We start from the raw sequence: 20,266 nt of genomic DNA, 5'->3' as shown, positions 1-20,266 counted from the left end.
AACTAGTTTTATTGGCTCTTAAGACCTGGAAAAAAGCAGCAGCATTTACCCATGGCCTCGCTTTGCCTTCGTGGTCCGTTTGGTGGGACGGGACCGGCTTAGTTCACTTTATCAAACCATCCGAATATGACGTGTCAGGCTCTGCGCTAGTGACCGGGGACGCAAAGAGGACCAGGCCCGCGTGGAGAGGGTGCTGGGTGGTTCAGATCTGGAAACTGGTGACTGCAGTACAAACGTGCTAAGGGCTCTTGCCACGAGGGGCCTGGACAAGGTGCTGTGGGAGCACAGAGAAGTTCAGGCCAAGCTGGTGGTGTCCCTCCCTGAGCCTCGGTGTTGGGGCTGCAGCTGTCCATGGGCCCCAAAATAGAAAAATAGCAAGTTCAGATTGTTTAAGGGTCAATGAGTGTAAGGCATTTGGATCATTGGTGCCATGTCAAGACTACAGGTCAGCAAGGTTGGCTCCATAGGAGCGCCGAGACACACGTACTGCAGAATGGGATGCAGTACTTTTAAGGTCACCTGATGGCCTGAGATAAGCACAAATCACCTTAACTTGAGATGTTTCCCAGGCTAGAAATGTGCTTGAAATCCAGAAATCAGGAGTCTCCTTTCCTTTACCCGCTGTAAATAGGCTTTTGGCCCAGGCTGCCTTAATTTCCTAGGTCTATGCCCTGACATGGCCGGAGTCTAGCCTTGCATGGGCATCACCTCCCCATTTTCCACGTGTCTTTTTGAGTGGAATTATTTAAGCTTGAATATCCCCTATATGGGCGTGTGGTTAAGAAATGACCTAAATGAACAGGGGAGCATTTAAAAATAAATTCCTGTCCATTGAGCCTTTGCCAGTTTTTAGTATTCCATTTCTTAGAACACCTGCTCCCCCACTTCAGAGTTTCTGAATAACTCTTCCATTCAGAATCCTTTAAAAAAATTATTTTTAAATTTATTTGCTTTACTTATTTATTTTTAGAGAGAGGGGAAAGGAGAAAGAGGGGGAGAGAAACATCACTGTGTGGTTGCCTCTCACTCGCACCCCAACTGGGGACCTGACGAGCAACCTAGTCATGTGCCCCAACTGGGAATCGAACCAGCGACACTTGGCTTGCAGGCCGATGCTCAATCCACTGAGCCACAGCAGCCAGGGTTTCAGAATCCTTTTAAAGACCATAGTACCTGCCTCCTATATGTTCTCCTTTATCCCTCCCAACTCTGAACACTCCCTTGTCTATATTTCCACAACATGTCCCCAGGCGTCTGTGTATTTGTCCTCCCCTCTGTCGGTGGCTAGTGACCCGTCTCTTTTAATATGTCTACAACTCAAGAGTTTAAATAGTTCCCGCTACCTTATGGAGGTTTAATAAACTTTAATCTCTAAAAGAATGCATCCCTTTTACATATCTTTAAAATATAATTTTGGATACTTTTCTTTTTCTTAGGAAAAGAACCGTGAAGCAATTTTTGACTGTATTTGACTGTTTTTAACCATTCTGACTTGTTTGTGTCCCCTCTCTCTTCTCTTTCTCCCTGCATTATGATGAACAATTGCACAGCACCTCCTATCCAGTCAATTGCCAGTGGGGGTCCTTCGGCCCTTGGTCAGAATGCAACGGTTGTACTAAATCTCAGGTAGGACCGTGCAGAAAATTTGTATTTATTACTTATATGCTGAAATAGCTTAGGTACGGACAGACTGGTATTAACTTTTGAATGCTATTTATTATGTTCCTTGAAATTGTGATTAGCAATTTCAAAGGAAAAGAAGTATAACTTGTATAACAATATTGTAATAAACTAATTTTTGCATTCTAATTTTTTTTTCTTATGAGACTTTCCTAAATCTTACATTTGAGCCAAGAAATAATACATAGGATAAAAATTAAAAGCAATTCACTAACTCTTGAGCTATTAGAGAAATAAGGATAGCATGAAATGAAATTAGTAGATAATTCAAAATGTTTCACATTTACTAGGTTCACCTTTTCTCTCTCTCTCTCTCTCTCTTTTTTTTGTTTTCATTTTTAATGAAATGACTTTGGAAATAATGTATATTTCCATGACACCCATACTAGGGTGTTCGGAGTCCCAGTAAAGTACATAGAATTACATTTATAATTAATACGAATGTCAACATTTCAAGCAGTCATTTTTAAAAAAATTATTGATTTTAGAGCAAGAGAGGAAGGGAGAGAGAGAAACAGGTTTGTTGTTTTACTTTTTATGCATTCATTGGTTGATTTTTTACATGTGCCCTGACCTGGAATTGAACCTGCAACCTTGGTGTGTGGGGACAAGCTCTAACCAACTGACCTCCCCAGCCAAGGCTCAAGCAGTAGTGATTGTTACATGGCAAACAAGTTCAAGAAAGCGGCCACGGAACGGAAGAGCCCGTAGCTTCAGACAAGGCAAATCCCAGGAGAGCCGCTCCTTCGGCCCAGGGCTGCTGGCAAAACCAATGATAAGGCCGCAAGACTGTTCAATACCAGCACCAGAGCCAGCCACTCCTGCCGCGGCAGCACCTGCACCAATACATGTGGTGGCAGTATCAGCGTCTCCGCTGATGGCGCTGGTCTGAAACTCCCTGTGGATTAGCTGGGAAACACCATTCTGGGTCCCGTTAAATACCTGGAGCCCACTCCAGGCCTCGCCTCTGGTCGGGACAGTCAACTGTACGCAGAACCTGGTCTGTGCGCAACTCTGCATCCAGCTCGCGTCAGAGCCCGGCTGCAAGCGACCTTGGCGCCCGCGCTGGCGACATGGTCTCTGTCCTCGCCCGCTTCCTCTCTTCCTGGGGCGTGGCAGCCTCAGTTTTTCTTCTTATCTGAGATAAACACTAACAAGTAGCAAAATCATTGCCTTGTTTTACCTGCCAAAGAGTGAAGGACCATGAAAAGTCAACCATTTTGCAATGTTTTAAAGTTTAATTCTTAAATAGTACAAATAAAATACTAGACCTGATCAGGAGATTATAGAGTACTTCTAAAACTGTCTGCCTTTTCTCTTGTTATAAATTATTCATTGCAGAAAAAACAGAGAAATATAAAAAAAGAAAACACTACTTATAATTCTACCATTTAGAAGAAACCAATATACCAGCATTTAGGTATTTATTTCTCTCATGTTATTTTCTTTGTGTGTTTATGATTTTTAAAAACAGCATTATTTGATCATAGTTTTGTGCACTACTGTTTTAACCTAGCATACTATTAGCATGAATTTTAACAGCTGTATTACATTCTCTTATATTAATACAGCAAACTTATTTATCTTTTTTCCTATTTTTTGAGATTTCAATTATTTATATTGTTTGAGATTTAGATTATTTATATTTATATTTTTGTAAATAAAACTTTAATAAAAATTTTTATACATAGGCATATATTCTCCTTTCTGATAATTTTATTAGGATAACTCCAAAACTATGTTTGTTTTAAAGGTTCTGAACATTTGAATGTTTAAATATTTATTGTAGAAATATAATTTACACATAACATAATGGTTTCAGGCGTACAACATTACTTGCTATTTGTAGAATATTTTAGAGGTGATTCTGTTTGGATAAAAATGTGTGTTTAAAATTTATTTTTTAACTACTAGAACCACAGAAACATATTGCGGAAGATAATTTTGAAGCATCTTCATCATCCTCACTTTCATCAAGCATGTGTTTAGTGCCTCCATGAGTGGTATTCCCAAAATAAGTTACAACACAAATGCAGAATGTGCCTTCTGGCAAATATAGTAGATGACAACTCTGATTATAGGTCAAAAAGTACATGAACTACAAGACAAATATCAAACAACACTAACCACAGAAAACATTTTTATAATTTAAGAAAAAACACTAAATAGAAATAGATAGAATGTGTTTTTCATATTAGTAATTTTTTTCTTTGCGCGAAGGTCAGCATGGATACACCCCTAGCTTGTAAAATCACAATTTTCATCTGGAAAGAGGCAAGTGAAGATGAGAAAGGGGTCCTAAGGTCAGAGGCTGACAGGTGAGAATCAGCCTGCTGAGCTTAGACTGTCATCAAGGGCGTCCTGGTAGGTAGGGGGGAAAACATTACTTATACAAACAACTCAATCTGTGCTTTGGAGCTTCAGAGAACTAGTTAATAAGCCATATGTGAGAAGTGTCTTCATTAATTAAATACAGAAACTAAAAACTTATCAAGAAACTGCACAGAGTTCCATTCCTCACTGAAAAATGCCAGAGTCAGGCCCAGGCTGATGTAAAACTGCTCAGCGTTCAAATCACGGGACTGTGACCCTTTGTCCCACGGAACCCCTACTTCTGACCCAGTTTAAGATGGATGAATAGATTCAACATTTCTAGTCTTCCCTGTTGGTCTTTGCTCCAGGTTTAAATTCTCTTGAATCTCAGATTTAGTTCATTTTTATTAATGGGAAGAGCTGAGCACAAGAGATGGACCTTTGATTGCCTTTAGGGAGGAAAGGGTTTTGTAGGTCTTTCTTTTGTTTAAACATCGGATACATGTCTTAATTCCGATTAGTGAATTTTAAGATTACTTGTTTCTCACTTGATTTGATCATTTCCTCAATTTTCTCCTACTTTTTTCCCCAGAGGTTTGATTTTGGCATATTTCCCATTTCAGAAGTCAATGATTTTCATTGTCTCATAAAATTTCATTGTAGATGCAGCTTCACCTTTGGAGTACTTAGACTTCTATTAGTGTACTGCTCTCTGGATTGTTTTGCCTTGCCTTGACTTCCCCCAAAGGATTAATATTTACTTCAAATCAATTGCCACCTCTTTTCTGAAGTTTTCCATAACTCCACTTCATCTCAATCCCCTTTCCAATACCATTACCCTCTTTCCAGCCAAATTCATTGTTGCTTTTCTAATGAGCTCTTGGTATATAGCTTTAGCAAAAATTAATTGTTATATATTGCAATCTTTTTGCACATCTGTTACCCAGCTAACATTTTAACATTTTCAGGTTACTTTCTTAAAGATTTACTAGTATGTGTATGTATATATATATATATATATATATATATATAATTTTTTTAGTACTCCTGAGAGTAAATGTATATAGTAAGTATACATAGTAAATATATCTATGTATGTGTGTGTGTGTGTGTAGTCTATAATAATAACCCAAATGTCACTGGACTCAAGGACAAGCGGGTCTATGCGTTCATTGCTTTGGAGGTTTTACTTCTGCAGGACACCAGAACTATTTCCCCAACATTGCTTCTCCAGCTGTATGGATTTTTCTCAGATTTTATTTCTCAGATATAGGGATCCGAAGCTATGGATAAGCACAACCCGTTTTTTGTTTAGACCCGCAGGCGGACAGTTGCTGTTTACGGGCAGTATGGCGGCCTGCCTTGTGCCGGAAGTGCTTTTCAAACCCAAGCGTGCGAGCCTAAGCAAGGATGTCCAGTAGAAGAGGGGTGTGGAGAGCGGTTCAGATGTTTTTCAGGTATTTGTTTTCCATAGGCATAGCCTGCAAAGTGCAAATTCAAATGTTATTTGTTTCACTTGCTCAGAAGACATTTGTTGAATTTTACTGAATTTATATGGACCTATCAATGAATTTTCCCCAAATATCAATTCTCATTTTTATAGATATAATAATCACACAGTTAACTAGTAGTTCTCCCAAGGCAAAGGGAAGCCTGTGGTAATAAAAGTGGGGCTACTCTGCCTCTTTGAAAAGAAACATGATTCCTGACAGACCCAAGCAGTTCTTAGCATTGCATTTTTGGTGAAGACCTCGTAGGAGCACTGAGATTGGGCAAACATGATCTTACTACCCAAATTATTATGTTTATAAGAGAAGCAACTGTAATCGCTAATCAAGGAGCAATACAGGTCACGCCTGTGCACGGGTGATTGAAGCCAAGTGTTTCCATTATTTGATTTCTTGTCCATGCTGCATTTGTGCGGTCAGATTAGCTCAACAACCTTTAGCAAACATTTATTATTCTTATTATGTTCCAGAGGTGCTGATGAGGATTGTGGATTTGGAAATGGAACACATAGCCTCTTCCCTAAAAAAAAAAAAAAATTAGAAGTTTTATGAACAGAATACTATATAAATGATCTCTGTGTTAGACGTGTTCCTCAACAATGCCTGTCAAACTCCTATTTTACTTTCAAAATCCAAATCAAATGACACCTCCTTCGGGAAGTCTTCCCTAAACTTTTAACTACTAAAGCTCATTAACGCTTCTCTGTGTTCTCTATGTACATTGTACCATCTGTACGATGGAGTATTTGTTAGCCTGGGTGTCTCTTGGCAGACTGTGAACTCCTTGAAGAAATACAGGATGGGCAAAAGTAAGTTTACAGTTGTGAGTATGCAAAAATACAAAGTTTATGCTTATATTATATTATTTATTGATTTATTATTGTATTTTCCATATGAACTACTGTAAACCTACTTTTGCCCCACCCTGTATTATATTTGATTTTTGCATCTGGAGTGTCTGGTGCATAGTCGACCCCCAACAGACGTTTGCTGCATTGGACTGAGTGACAGCAGAGTGGGGTGCATGCCGTACCGTCATGACAGTGTGTGCAGTACCTACTCTGAGGACAAGAGTGAGCGCATGCCTTGGAGCCTGTGAGATAAGGATGGTTTCTGGGAGGAGATAGTGTGTAATTAGATTCTTGAAGACAAGCGGGTAATAGGTAGAGAAAACCCATCTAGGCTGAGAGGACTGTAAGTGTGGGGTCAGCGGAGTTGACAGAAGGCCTGGCCTTTACTCATGTAAGTGATTCAGTGTGCCTAGGGCATGGGAAGTTGGCAGGGTGTCTGAAGAGGCTGCTGGGGGTGGGGTGGGCAGGGGCTGGATCATCTGTACCCTCCAGCGCTCCCTACGAACCCTGGGCTTATGTCTCCCGCGGCAATGATGTTGAATTGTAATGGTCTACGTCTTCGTAGTCTTTACTGTTACATTATAAAGTATATTAAAAACCTGACAAATACCATTTTTATTTGTATTTGTATCCCCACACCCAGCAGAGTGTCTCACACAGAGTAGGGGCTGAGAACTGTTGAGTTTGAGCCTCTGGCTTAGTTCCCGTGCTCTCAAAGCTCACGCACCTCCGCCACCAAGGAGAGCAGGGCTTGTCAGTGATTCCAGAAAAGGAACTGAAAGTTGAGAGGCAGGAGGTCACTCTGCCTTCCCAGTGGTTGGCATTCTATGATTCGGGAGGGTTCAGACAGACTGCTTGACGCTCACGGGGGAAAGCCTAGAATGGGAATCCAGGTTCTAGTCTCAATTTTGCATCCAGCCAAGGTGAGAATTGATTTTGTGTGTTGCAAAATGAGGACCAGAATAATCACAAGTTTTTCCCTGGACGTGCTGAGGGTTTAGGTCGAATTCACATTAGCAGGCCGGTGTGGTTCTGGGGGTTGGGAGCAAACCTTTCTGATCCCATGTGGTGTTTCCTTTCTTCCCTCTCTTACTCTTGTGTGGCGGCTTTCCTCATGGGCAGGTCAGTGCATCAGCAAATCCTTGGTTTGCAATGGCGATTCTGACTGTGAAGAAGACAGCGCTGATGAAGACAGATGTGAGGACGTAGAAAGCAGACGTTCCTGTGACCTCGATCAACCTCCTCCCAACATAGAACTTACTGGAAACGGGTGAGGCGCTGGGCAACCCCCTGTGCACATTGGCGGGTTATAATTCTTATTTTGTTTTGTTTTATGTATTTATTTTTTGGTAAATCTAACAGCGAATCACCTGATAGCCAAGTCTTTGGCTGGGAGCTCTTTGCCACATCCTGAAACAACTTTTAATTCCTGTCTATATACCTGGAAACACATATAAGTGGTAAAACATCAAGCGACCAATTAATTGCCCCTGGACTGCCCTGGTTCTAGCACCAAAGTCCTGCATTCAGGGAAACTGCACAGACCCTGGAAAAACCCACAGAGTTGGTCCCACAATGGAAGGAGAAGAGGAAGGGAGGGAGGGAGGAGGAGAGAGAGAGAGAGAGAGAGCTGATTCACTGACATAGGGCTCCTTAGGTTGAAAACTAATTGATCCAAACTAGCTGGGAAATTTCATTTACAGGTAAAGTTGGGATGAAAAGAATTCTGAAGAATTTTTAAGGGTCAGAGACACAAGTTAAGATTTCAAGGCTTTAAAATAATTATTATAGAATGATAGATATATTTTTTCTATGATATTTTAAAATTCATTCATAGAGATATGAAAATTACTCTAAAGAGGATACCAGTGGCAGCTAGTTGAAATTCATTGTAGAGAGCTCTCTCTCCTCAAGAGTAATCTTAATTGTATTGGTTTTATCTATAGATTTAGCTTCAAGCCCGCTGATGCCATAAACACAAAAGAGCTGTGTGTTCTTAGGCTGTTCTTTGGCTTTTCCTAGATACTAGTTTTAGCCCTTACACCAAGCAGGGGAGGCTGGATAGTGAACGGCATGCAGCGGGGTCCTGTTCTCTTCATCTGTGCTCTCCCCAAGACATCCTTAGCTGCACTGGATTTCCAGAGTTCTCTAATGACGCTTTTTGCAGCAAGTGCTACTTCTCATTGTTGCCATCTGTTCTTCCTTAAAAAAAAAAACAACAACGACAAAACACAGTTACAACGCACTCACTGGCCAGTTCAAGAACAGAGTCATCAACACGAAGAGTTTCGGTGGTCAGTGCAGAAAGGTGTTTAGTGCGGACGGACGTCACCACTACAGACTGAGTGCCAATGTCCTCTCCTATACATTCCAGGTATTTAATGACATCGATTTTATTTACTTTGAATCTGGGACTCGTTGCCAAATAGACTTCTAGGCATAGTTTTGTTTTCACTCAAAATGACGGTGTTGTATTTTATTCATGCTGATGTCGATGGCATTTTTATTGCTGTTCCCAATAGTTTCTTATGAAAGTGCTTTGAATGTTCTCATGCGCGAGTGCCATGCTGATGAGGGAGAATTTTTCTAGGCCGTTTCTGGAACTCAACTTGGTGCCTGGTCTATGACATACTTTTCTAGGTAAAGTTTCCAAGCAGCGATGGGAAAGGGTGGCCTGTGCTTCGCAGCCTGGCCGGTGTCATCCGATTGCCTGCCTTTTACATTTCATTGATGGCCTCAGTCAGGATTTCCTCTGGCTCCAGGCTTCTGCTTTTCACATGTTCTGTCAGACACACCGATACCCATTCTGTTCCTTGATTTCAGCACAAGACCTTCTGATGCAAAGGCAGTAGGGCCTTGGAGGACATTCCTGAAGATTTGTAGGTAATACAGTGTATAGAGGACAGATTTTTCTGTTGCAGCTGTGCAAACACATTCAGCAAAAACAGTTGACATTCTTTGTGTAAAAACGTCTGTCCTTTCATGAGCTCAACAAAATGAATTTCTGGTCTCATCCTGTTTTAGCTATTCCCTCCCTCCCCTCTTCCCTCCCTCCCTCCCTTTCTCCCTCCCTTTCTCCCTCCCTTCCTTCCTTCCTTTCAACTGTGGAGACTGCTCTTATTTCGGGCTAGTGGTGCTGCTTATCAGACACATCAGCTGGTAGCATCCATGGAGCAGGTTCAAAATTGTTCCTCTTCTTCGCCCCTTCCTTGCCCCTTCCTTATAAGATCTCCTCTCTTCGTGCTTTCCTTCCTTCTTCCCAGAATGCCCAAGTTTCTGTCTCAGTGCTTCCTATCTATTACTCCCAAATTTGTAAACTGAACCCATTAGGATGTTCAGACAGAAAGGCCCTTGTTTATCAGAATCAACCCTCTCCAGAAAGCAGTTTTGATTATGAATAGCAATCTCACCATCTTCCAACTTACAACAGAATAAATTACATTTATGAGTTATTGAATCATGAAAATAAAAAGTGAAACTGATGTGAAAAGTAATCATAGCCGCCAATTTGAGTATCTCTTGTGGCACCTGCACTATTTTTGTCACTCTGTATAGGTTTGATCCTCACAATGTCTTTGGAAGACAGTGATATTTTACAAGTTTATATATGTAAAAATTGAGACTCAGGGGACTTTAGCTGACTTACTCCAAGTCACAAAGTTATTAAGTAGCAGAGCTTGGATCCAACCTGTTGTACTTGGCAACCCTTTATTTTTCTACTATATTTTACTCTCCCAGTGCATTGCATTTAATTGCATTTCTTTTCTTTTCTTTTTTTTAATTTAAATTTTAATTTTTAGAGAGCGGGGAAGGGAGGGAGAAAGAGAGGGAGAAAAACATCGATGTGCAATTGATTGGTTGCCTCTTGCACATCCCCAGTCGGGAACCCGGCCTGCAACCCAGGCATGTGCCCTGACTGGGAATCGAACCAGTGACACTTGGTTCGCAGGCTGACGCTCAGTCCACTGAGCCACACCAGCCAGGGCTGATTGCACTTCAATTCTAACTCCTACATGGTGAGTGACAGGGATTCCAATTTAACCTGTGGCCAGAAGAAGAATGTGAAATAGGCATTTCTAGAACATTTTTTCTATTTCTATTCCTCGGAGGATGTGTTGAGAATTCTTTCATAATTATAAGAGAGAGAATTGAAAAAATATGTATGTATTTGGGCGTAATTTAGAAAGTTACAGGTCAAAGAGAATAGTAGGGAAGGGGATTTCAGACACGGCTGGAAGGCAGGCCTGCTGGAGTCCACGGCTTTGGAAGAAGAGGAGTGGTCTAGAACAGCCCAATCCTGACACTTGTTTGCCTCAGCATGGCTTTGTTTTGGGGTTGACCTCTCAACACCTTTCCAGTCACTGAATTGGTACGTATTTGTCACAGCGGAGGGAAATTAGAGGCTGTTACTGAATGAAGAAGATAGATGTTTTGAGGATCCAGCCTGGGAAGAGGAGTGGAAGCAATGGGCAGTATGTCAGCTACACCCAGGTGGGCTGTGGGTGGTGACTGTCCTCCAGAGTTCAAAGATGGAACTCAGGCCATAGGGTGTTCATCACTGTATGAGCCAGAAGGGGACATCTGGCTTGTTGGAATGTGAATATTAGCGAATAATCATACGACAAAATCTTTGTTTTTATTACCAGCATTAGAGTTCATTCAAAGCAAACCCGGAGCCAGCTGCTTACCTTGCAGAGGCATATTCTTCATATTTTTCATACCACAAGGAAGCCTTTGAAACATAAGCATATGCCTGCTCCATGGTCCCTTTGGAAAGGTGTCAGTCTGCTTAGTTTATCCTGGGAGACGGCCGTAAGACTTGTATTGATTCTCAGCATGTAATGAGTTTCGAGGAGAGATTAGGATGGGAAAAATGAATAACTTCCTGGATTCTCCTGTATTTGGTTTTGAATGTACTTCATTATATTATTTATCACGGATTTTTCGCTATATCGCGGGGTTTTGCGGTACTGTATACGTATGTTGTTAAAGTTACGTGGGTTCAAGAGTGTAGAATATGTTTAAAAACATAAGTAGTGTTTATAAAAGTTGGAAAAGGTTAATAAGGGACTGGGAATGGTTTATAAATGTGTGGGGAGGGGTTTATAGAGCCTTAAAATATATATAAATACTAAAATAAATGGAAGGTTTGTACTTTGCGGATTTTCACCTATCGTGGGGGGAGGGTCTAGAACATAATACCCGCGGTAAGTGAGGCAATAGTGTATTCTAAAACCAATTTTAACTAATGCTTAATTATTTTATCTTCTGCTTCCTCTGTTTAAATTTAGTTGAGTTTAGGTGTCTGAGATTTCTCAGTCTAGCTTGTAAACCAGGAATAACTTAAATGATAATAAAAATATGTGTATTAAGAAGCATTTATATATGAAGCACTATTTTAAGTGCTTTACATGTATTTTTTTTTCTTTATAATAACTCAAGAAAGTAGGTACTATTATCTCTATTTTACAGATGAAGAAACTGCAACAGAAAACTGTTGGATGACTTAGCTTCGATTGTAGAGGCAGCAGGTGACAAATACAGGGCCTGAACCCTGGAAGTGGGACCCCAGAGTCCTTGCAGTGCACTCTACTTTGGTGAGGTTAGAGTATGTGTAAGTGCTGAAAGGAATGAAACAGTAAAGAAGGAGAAATTGACGTTGTTGGAGAGGGAATAATCAATCCATTGAATAAGTCCTTTGAAGATGTGGGAGGGAATGAATACCGAGACAGAGATATTAGCCTCAGACAGGAGGAAAAAGACATGGGGAGAAAAGGAAAAGAAGAAATGTCAATAACTCTGTAGACTGGTTAACTTCTGCAGAAGTTTAAGAAACTGTCTGGTAGTGGGAGTATAAAGAAAGAGGCTCAGTTCATCTTCTTAGAGTAAAGGAAGTGACTGTAAGGTTGGAGGATTGAGGGAGGTGTAGAGCTTTTGAAGGAGATACTGTAGAGAATGAGGAAGAGATAAAATTGACCAGAGAATCACAGGACCGCTAGAATGTATTGAGGGTTCCACTGCGGTTGGAAATCATGAATGGACTTACGGGGGCACTGATCTATAGTTGTGTGATTTTTCTTTAGTAGCGCTAAGCAGTTTGACTGCAAGCATTGAACCCGGGCTGGGTGTTTGCCAGACAAATACGATGTCAGACATATCTAGGAAAGGAAGTTAAGTTCACTGGCAAGAGAATGGTTGAAGGCATAAGTGCAAAGGAAGGAAGGGAAAAAGTGAAGATGCTGATTGGAAGAAAGGAAGGACAAAAACTCGATGAACTTGTCTCTACAAAGCTGAATGACAGATGTGGCAATAATAGAATGAGAGAGAGTCCAAGGAGTTAGCGATGTCAGTGTAGGGTGTTTGAATTTGTGATTTCAGAGGGAGGATCAGTTTGAGGGAATCCAGAATCTAAGCTGGAATAAAGAACGTATTAGTTAAAGAAAATGTAAGATCCCACACCTTGAAAAAAGATGATTCTTACAGTTATGCACAGAGCAGATGGGTGAGAGGCTTACTTACGTAAATCATAACAGATTGGAAAGTTAAAACTACTACTGGATCACACAGACCATTCCAAAACAAAGTCCAAATAATGTGATTGCTTCATATAACTTATTTGTATCTCTGTTCTATAAATGCATTGTAGTTCTTTTTTTTAGTGTAGCCTGGCTAATTTGCACACTTCTGGGCTAAATGTTGACATTAAAGGGAAATGGAAGATGTTTGGACACAGATATATTTTGTGAGTCACTTGGGATTGCCATTCTGGACGCCATGTCTCCTGCTTAACAAAAAGTAGTTACAGATTTAACTCTATTCCTTATATTTGTATAGGCCTCGTCTCAACAGGAGACACAATAGTTTTGTGTCAGTGAAGAGCTTTATCTTTGGGAGATTACATGAAGAAAGTAACCATAAGGAAGGATCTAGGACACAAGATTCTTGATTATGTCCAAGGCCTTAATTTGCTTATAGCAAAACTTTTCATTTTCTTTATAGGTGAAAATAAGTAATGATTTTAATTATGAATTTTACAACAGTAGCTGGTCTTATATAAAACAAACATCAACAGACTATTCATCATCTCGGCAGAAAAGCTCTTTTTTTGGATCTTCATCATCTTCTTCACAGAGCCATTATTCAGGTTGCAATGAAGAGCATAAGAAAAAGGTTAGTATGAAATATTAGATAACACTTCCATGTTTTACAGGTTTAAGTATTTATAACATTAACAGAAGGATCAGCTTTCATTTTTTAAATAGGGCAATAATATCTTCTTTAAAGAGATAATGCAATAAGAATTTCTTTAAAAGATATGGTTTTGTTAATTCTCTTTGATATATTTATTTATATTTTTATTTTTTCATTAAAGTATTTGTACTTATTTGAAAACCTAAAAAACACCCACCAAAACTTACCTCCAAATCTTCTAGTTAAAACTTTCTTAAATTTCTCCTCCACGATCACTGATACTACTGTATTAAGGGTTATAATTTTAAAAATTCAATTAATATGTGTTCCTAAATGCTAATACTAGAAAAAATGTAAACTATTTTCTTACCTTTGAGATGCCAAAGTTCTTACATACGGAAGTGAAAAGACTTAAGATACTTTGCTGTTTTGAAATTTCAAAACTTTCGTCTTGGGCAACCTGAAGAGTTGACAGGAATTGTACTAATGGATATGCGCTTACTGCTGAAAACCTGTTCAGGCTGGTCATCAGTCACGATCTGCCTATTTTGTCTCATCCTCAAAGTCAGTAGCTTGATTAATAAACCATGCAAGGGAGACATAAAGGAATATTTTATTTGTTTTGTGATTAGGAAGCTGTGGAGATATGAGCTATAAAAACATTTATCATATTCATATTGTTCCCATAAATGAGGCTTTGGTATAAGGTAGATCATTCTTGGACAGCATCAAGAAGGCTTAAGAAATAATTCAAAGACCTCATTATAAAGTGGCTTAACTTGTTAATACTTCAGTATGCGAGCTAATTATACAGTCACCCTACCAAGGCGTGGACCCTGGGGACACATTATTTTATGTACTTCTTTGTGAAATTATTTAGCAATTCATGAAGTTGGTTCTCTCTTTGTAGTTGAGGAGGGCATACCAACTTGATCGTGGCGTTTTAAAGGTCATGTATAGAAGAAATTATCACGACATCCCTCAGATATCTTTCCTACTTGGAATTCCAAAAATTCCTTAGATTGCTTCAAGTGAGTGGGCTCAGAATATACCTTATCATGCATCAAAACTGAAATTCATATATTCTGGGTCAAAGATGGCTGTTGATGAGACAATGGACAGGGTGTTGTCTCCATTACCTTTCACTTCAACCTGAAACTGCCTTTCTTCTGTCCTCTTCCCACAGAGTTATCAATTGTTGATTATTGAGAACACTGTGGAAGTGGCTCAGTTCATCAATAACAATCCGGAATTTTTACAACTCGCTGAGCCGTTCTGGAGAGAACTTTCCTACCTCCCCTCTCTGTATGACTACAGTGCCTACCGGAAATTGATTGACAGCTATGGGACACATTTTCTGCAGTCTGGATCCTTAGGGGGAGAATACAAAGTTCTATTTTATGTGGACACGGAAAAAATGCAAGAAAGCGGTAGAGTATATATATTTTTAATGTTGTATAAAAGCATTGCAGGGATTGTAATGGGGAAGTGACCTCTAGTAAACTTAAACTTTAGACCTTTAAAATAAGACAGATAGAAATTAAATTGCAAAGGAATTCCAACCTGTAAGAATTCATTATACTCTAACTCAAAATCTTACAGACTTTGAGAAAAGCCTGCCTACTCTTTTAGACCATGCCCTGAAATGTGAGTTAAACCATTATCAATATTGGTTATCTCCAGAGAGTGGTGATTGAATTTTTAGAATACTTTTTAACCTTTCCCATTCCTCAGATTACATAATATTGTTTGGGGAAAACCAATAAGGGATTGATTATTATTGCAGAAATCAAGATGTTTTTAAAGAAGTATTTTATTTACCTCTGTTCTTTACCATTCACATTCCTTAAAAAAATCTGCTCTGGATATCACAAGTTTCCTTGCTACCTAATACTTGTAACCATAACTTAAGTTCATTGGCACCTTCCTTACAACAGTTTCGTATCTTAGCAACGATCCTCACCGTCACCCCGTAAGGTGGCCACCAGAATTCTTGTGCTACAGACTGACACAGCTCCCTGTGCTCGGAGAAAACTCATCAAAGGGCATGTAGATTGGAAGAAGGTCTAACTGGCTCCAACATCAGCTTGGTGTTTTCATTCTGCTATGTGGCCGAGAGAAAGGCCTGTTTTTTGTTCAACTCAGGGCATGCCACCGAGTCCGTGCTTTGTGGATGTCACAGTGAGATCCTCACCAGCCGCCCTGGTGTGGGAAGGGAGGGAGCTGTGTCTAAGTATCCACGTTTCCTCTCCAGGGACCTTTTGGCCCTGCTTTGCTAATGTTCCCAGTCAAACCTGCTCCTTCCCGACTTTGTCCTCAAGCTGATGCCCAGGCTTCTTTCTCCATCCCAAATCATGGCTTCAGGGGTGTTCCTTATCAGTCAAGATGCCCTTATGACCTTGGTGGAGAGTAAGACCTCTTTTAAAAAAAAACACGTTTAAATATCTCATGAAAGCAGCAGTTTAAAAATGTTAGGCAGCACACTTTATTTCCTTTTCCGTAACGAGAAATAATTAGTGAATAGCTGCTGTTAAAACAAGATGGTAACATTAGAGCAGTAGGCTTAAAAAAATTGGTATTGCAGGATTCAGGTCATACGCTTACTTGACCTAACTGTCATTAGGAGATTATATGGAAATGTTTCCAATTGTCTAATCATATGTTTACCAGAGAGAAGGCAAGTCAGTTTCCCAGACTTACAGTAATTGTTTCCATTGTGAGTTTTCGAGTGAGTGAGAGTAAGGCCTCTTCTGTGAGATTCGGAGGCGGTCTTGTAGCTGTGTCTTGTGCGTGAACTGTAGTATGTTTCTGTGTTTCCATTGGCTAATTTTTTTTCCGTTGGGCTTAATCTTTAGCAATAACATTCAAGTAATATTTGAACTTTTCTAACGTTACCAGTTGGAAATAAATTGTATGCACATAGGTTTTTTGTAGAAATGACAGAGGCGATATTTCTTTGGAAAATTAATCCACAAAGTGGCTTGATCTAAACTCAGTTTCACGGCCCCTAGTTTTTCCTCAGCACTTAAAAGAAATGGAAAAAATATTTCAAAGCCTTTTAAATTGACAAAAGTTGTTTTTTTTTTTCATTTTTTGAGTAAAATTTAACTTGTGAGCAGTTTCTGTTCCTCCTAAATGTTTTAATTTAAATATAACCAAATTTCCTGGGACATAATACAGGGGGTCAAAAGTAGGTTTACAGTTGTGAGTACATGAAACACAGTTTATTCTTGAATTATTTTTTATTTATTATTGTATTATTGTCCATATGAACAACTGTAAACCTGCTGTTGCTCCACCCTGTGTATTCCCCCAATTGTCTTTTAAGAAATATTGAGGTTATTGTAATTAATACAGTTATACAAGTAAAATACATTTCTACACTTTGTTACCTTCTATCATGTAAAAAAAGAAATGCCTGTGTCAATGGGTAGTAGTTTTCACGTACTGAAGTTATAAGTCAGGGGAAGGAAATGGGAGAAATAAGAGATGTTTAAGACAGAAAGATGGGGGCTGTCAAGCTCTGGTTTAGGAATTAATTGCTGTAGAATTGGAGCCAGGCTTTGAGGTCTCCACTAGATGGGCTGGAGCCCACCACACATCTGCTTTTACTTATTTGCTTCATGGCTGAGAGGCTGACTATGCACAACGGAAAGATATCACTCCTTGGGGTATTTAATTTCTGCTCCCTCCATGGTTTCCTGTAGGAATCACCCCCATCTCCTTCTCTCTCTGGTCCAAATTACTAGGGGCCAATATTTGCTCAACCATTTGAAAATAAGTTTTAGTATTTATTACTTTGTTTAATAACAAAAATCAGATATCCCTCTTTCTGACCCTTGACTCTTCTAAAGCACTTGAAATGTATCTGTCATATCAGTCTTGATTATATGGGCACAGTAGGAGGAGACCACCTCTTATCTTTACTTTCATACCTGGCTGCATCTCAAAGGTCTTCAACAAAGATGGAAATTAAGCACCCTTTAATTTTTCCCACCAGGTCTTAGATCAATAAGTATGAAGGGATGTTCTTCCAAAAATATCAATTTTGTGTTTACATATTCTTCAAGCAAATGCAAGGAGTTGGAAGATGCCTTAAAATGGGCTTCAGGTAAATGGGAAAGGGTCGTATGCATTATCAGCGTCACCTCCATCCCTCTCTCTTTGGTTGATTTCTGGTCATCAGGGTCCTTTAAAATTGTGTTTTTCATGTGTCTGGTTATTTTTGCCCGTGATCTTTCTTTCATATGTCAAGGCAACGAGATTCATGCAGAGTGAGGTTCCCTGGGTATCTCCTGTGGACTGTACATACATCCTCAGCGTCTACCACCTCTCTCCCCTATGGTGATGGTTGACAGACAAGCCTAGAAGGATGTCACCATCAGGACAGGGTTCAGGTTGCTCTATAACATGATGCTCAGTGAGGCTGAAGTCTCTGGCACATGCTATTGGTGGTGGTGGCGGTAGTGGCAGGGAGGTGGGGAACCAAGAATGCTAGTCTTTGAGTGAAGAAGGAACAGGAGAGCGAGCTGATTCAGACTATGTCTACATGCCAAGTTAAAGAGTTGGGGTTTCATCCTGATGACAAGGGGTGCCATTCAAGGATTTAATACAGGCGGTGAGTAAATGAAAGTTTACAAAGATAAAATGATGAAGAAAGAAGAAAGACTTAGAAAGAATGATCTGATAGGATAAGAACCATGAAAGGTTAGTCACATGGCACGTAAAGCAGAAGGAGAGGTCAACAGAGAGAAATGTGGGTAAGAAAAGGACTGAAGACTCTTCACTGGATTTGGCAACTAACACTTAATTGCCTTCAAATGAAGAGATTCGTGATGTGGTGGGGATAGAAGTGAGAAAAGATGCACAGTGTGAGTCTGCGGACTGTGGACAGGAGTGAGACTGCAGTGCATTGGGGGAGGACATGGTCGGAGCAATATTGGAGATTAAGTTCTCTTGGGGTGATGGCAGAAAGTGGGGAGGAGGTGAAAACTGACTCAGCAGCCAAAGTTCTCACTGAAGAAGAGGGATTCTGGGAATATTGGTAGGTGACTACAAGATGGAGGGAAACAGGGTAGTGCAACCAAGTTGATTTACTCACTTCAATCATCAACAGTTTATGAAGCCCACAGTATGTGCCAGGAGTTGTTGTAGGCACTGGAGATACAGTAGAATTTGCCAGAGAAAGTGGCTGCCCACAGAGCTGACATGACAAAGGAGGAGTCCAGGCTTTGAACAAGATGGAAGTACACTGATCTGGAAATAGAGACGGAAGTGGGAGCCTTGGGACGGTGTCGACCTCACAAATCATCTGGGCTAGTGATCGGAAGCTAGTCACTGATTTTATTTTATTTTGTATTTAACAAACACATAACACTATGTGCCCAGTGCAATTTTAAGTGATTTACAAAAATTTACTAATATGCTCTGCCTAGCTAAGAGTCAGGTATTATTCATATACCCATTTTACAGACAAGGGCATTGAGCAGCAGAAAGGTTGCCCAAGATCATAGTTGGTTAGCATCAGACAGAGGCTACACATGCATGAAATCAGCCTTCACAGTCGGGGTCCCGCACTGCTGCGTCAGGCTGGTTGTGTGGCGGAAGAGGGCCCCAGCACGGAGCTCACTGGGGTGTGGACAGGAAGGCCGCAGGCCCACACATAACCCTAAAAGCTGATTTTGTGCAATCTGTAGTTCGTAAACAGGGGTTCCAGTGAAGGCAATGATTCTCATTTCGCGTGTATGAGGGTTACCCAGGGTAGCCTGTTAAAAGTAGCGATTCCGAGGCTGTTCCCTCATAGTCCTTGGTTGGGGCTCAGAGATCTGCAGTCACTCCAGGTGACTGATTCAGGTAGTTCACAGACTGAACTTGGCAACACGCTTCATTAAAAAGGGGGACTATTTGCACATTAAAGATTAGCTGATAGTAAAGATGAGGAAGTACTTGGACAGTTTATTTAAAATGTTGGGCTTAATAATCGCAGCTGATAAAATGACAATTTTTGAATTTGCAAAACTTTCTGAAAATTTTATGAAATGGAGTTGATAGAAAGGAAATGAAAATCAACCAAGTCTTATCTGCCAGTTAGAAATTTCCGGTCATGACCAGTGTAAGAATCAATTACAAATGGAGATGAAAATATGTCTGCAATTATAAAAGCCACATAAATGGAAAAAAGGATTAAATTAGTATTCAAACTTTTTAGAACACTTTTCATGTGTTACTGTATGCCTGTTAGTCAACAGTTTTTTGCTTATTTTTAGCATTGCAGATGCAATGAACTCCCCCCATTTTATTATGAAACATTTTAAACATACAGGAAAGTTGAGAGAACAGAATAATAAACACCTACATACATATCCACCTCCCCTGTGTAACACTTATTATTTTGATGTCTTGCTATATATCTACATGTAATATTTATAACACTGACTACTCAGCAATGTGTAAATATTATATGTTTGTAATATGCACTGAACCATTTGGAAGTGACATCATGATGCCTCACGCCTAAATATATCCATGTATCCTTGAAGAAATACTATTCCTGCATAACACAATACTCTTATTACACTACGAACATTAAGACTGTGAACAATAATTCCCTAAAATCATCTGCTGTCAGGTAACGACTGGTTTTCTTTTGTTTTAAGTAGATACTACTCTTTATTTTTTTATTCAGTTTTAAATTGTTGTTCTATTACAGGTGTCCCATTTCTC

General features: G+C 39.9%; 1 protein-coding gene and 1 pseudogene across 1 annotated transcript in view; one reads left to right on the top strand and one right to left on the bottom strand.

Moving 5' to 3' along the window:
* C7 (complement C7) overlaps positions 1–20,266 on the top strand; it is a 52,276-nt gene that overhangs the window by 5,516 nt on the left and 26,494 nt on the right. Inside the window, exons 3-9 of the mRNA XM_090276146.1 lie at positions 1,551–1,626; positions 5,309–5,450; positions 7,475–7,622; positions 8,588–8,726; positions 13,352–13,522; positions 14,730–14,973; positions 17,544–17,654. Of these exons, the coding sequence (XP_090132272.1) occupies positions 1,551–1,626; positions 5,309–5,450; positions 7,475–7,622; positions 8,588–8,726; positions 13,352–13,522; positions 14,730–14,973; positions 17,544–17,654 (1,031 nt within the window). The remainder of the gene's footprint in view (positions 1–1,550; positions 1,627–5,308; positions 5,451–7,474; positions 7,623–8,587; positions 8,727–13,351; positions 13,523–14,729; positions 14,974–17,543; positions 17,655–20,266) is intronic.
* On the bottom strand, positions 2,340–3,661 carry LOC150008161 (ATP synthase F(0) complex subunit C3, mitochondrial pseudogene; annotated as a pseudogene).

This window comes from Furipterus horrens, unplaced genomic scaffold, assembly GCF_987537825.1.
Source record: "Furipterus horrens unplaced genomic scaffold, mFurHor1.1.pri manual_scaffold_5, whole genome shotgun sequence".
Taxonomy (NCBI): domain Eukaryota; kingdom Metazoa; phylum Chordata; class Mammalia; order Chiroptera; family Furipteridae; genus Furipterus; species Furipterus horrens.
Note: the sequence above shows the minus strand (reverse complement) of the source record. Positions and strands in the feature narration are given on the sequence as shown.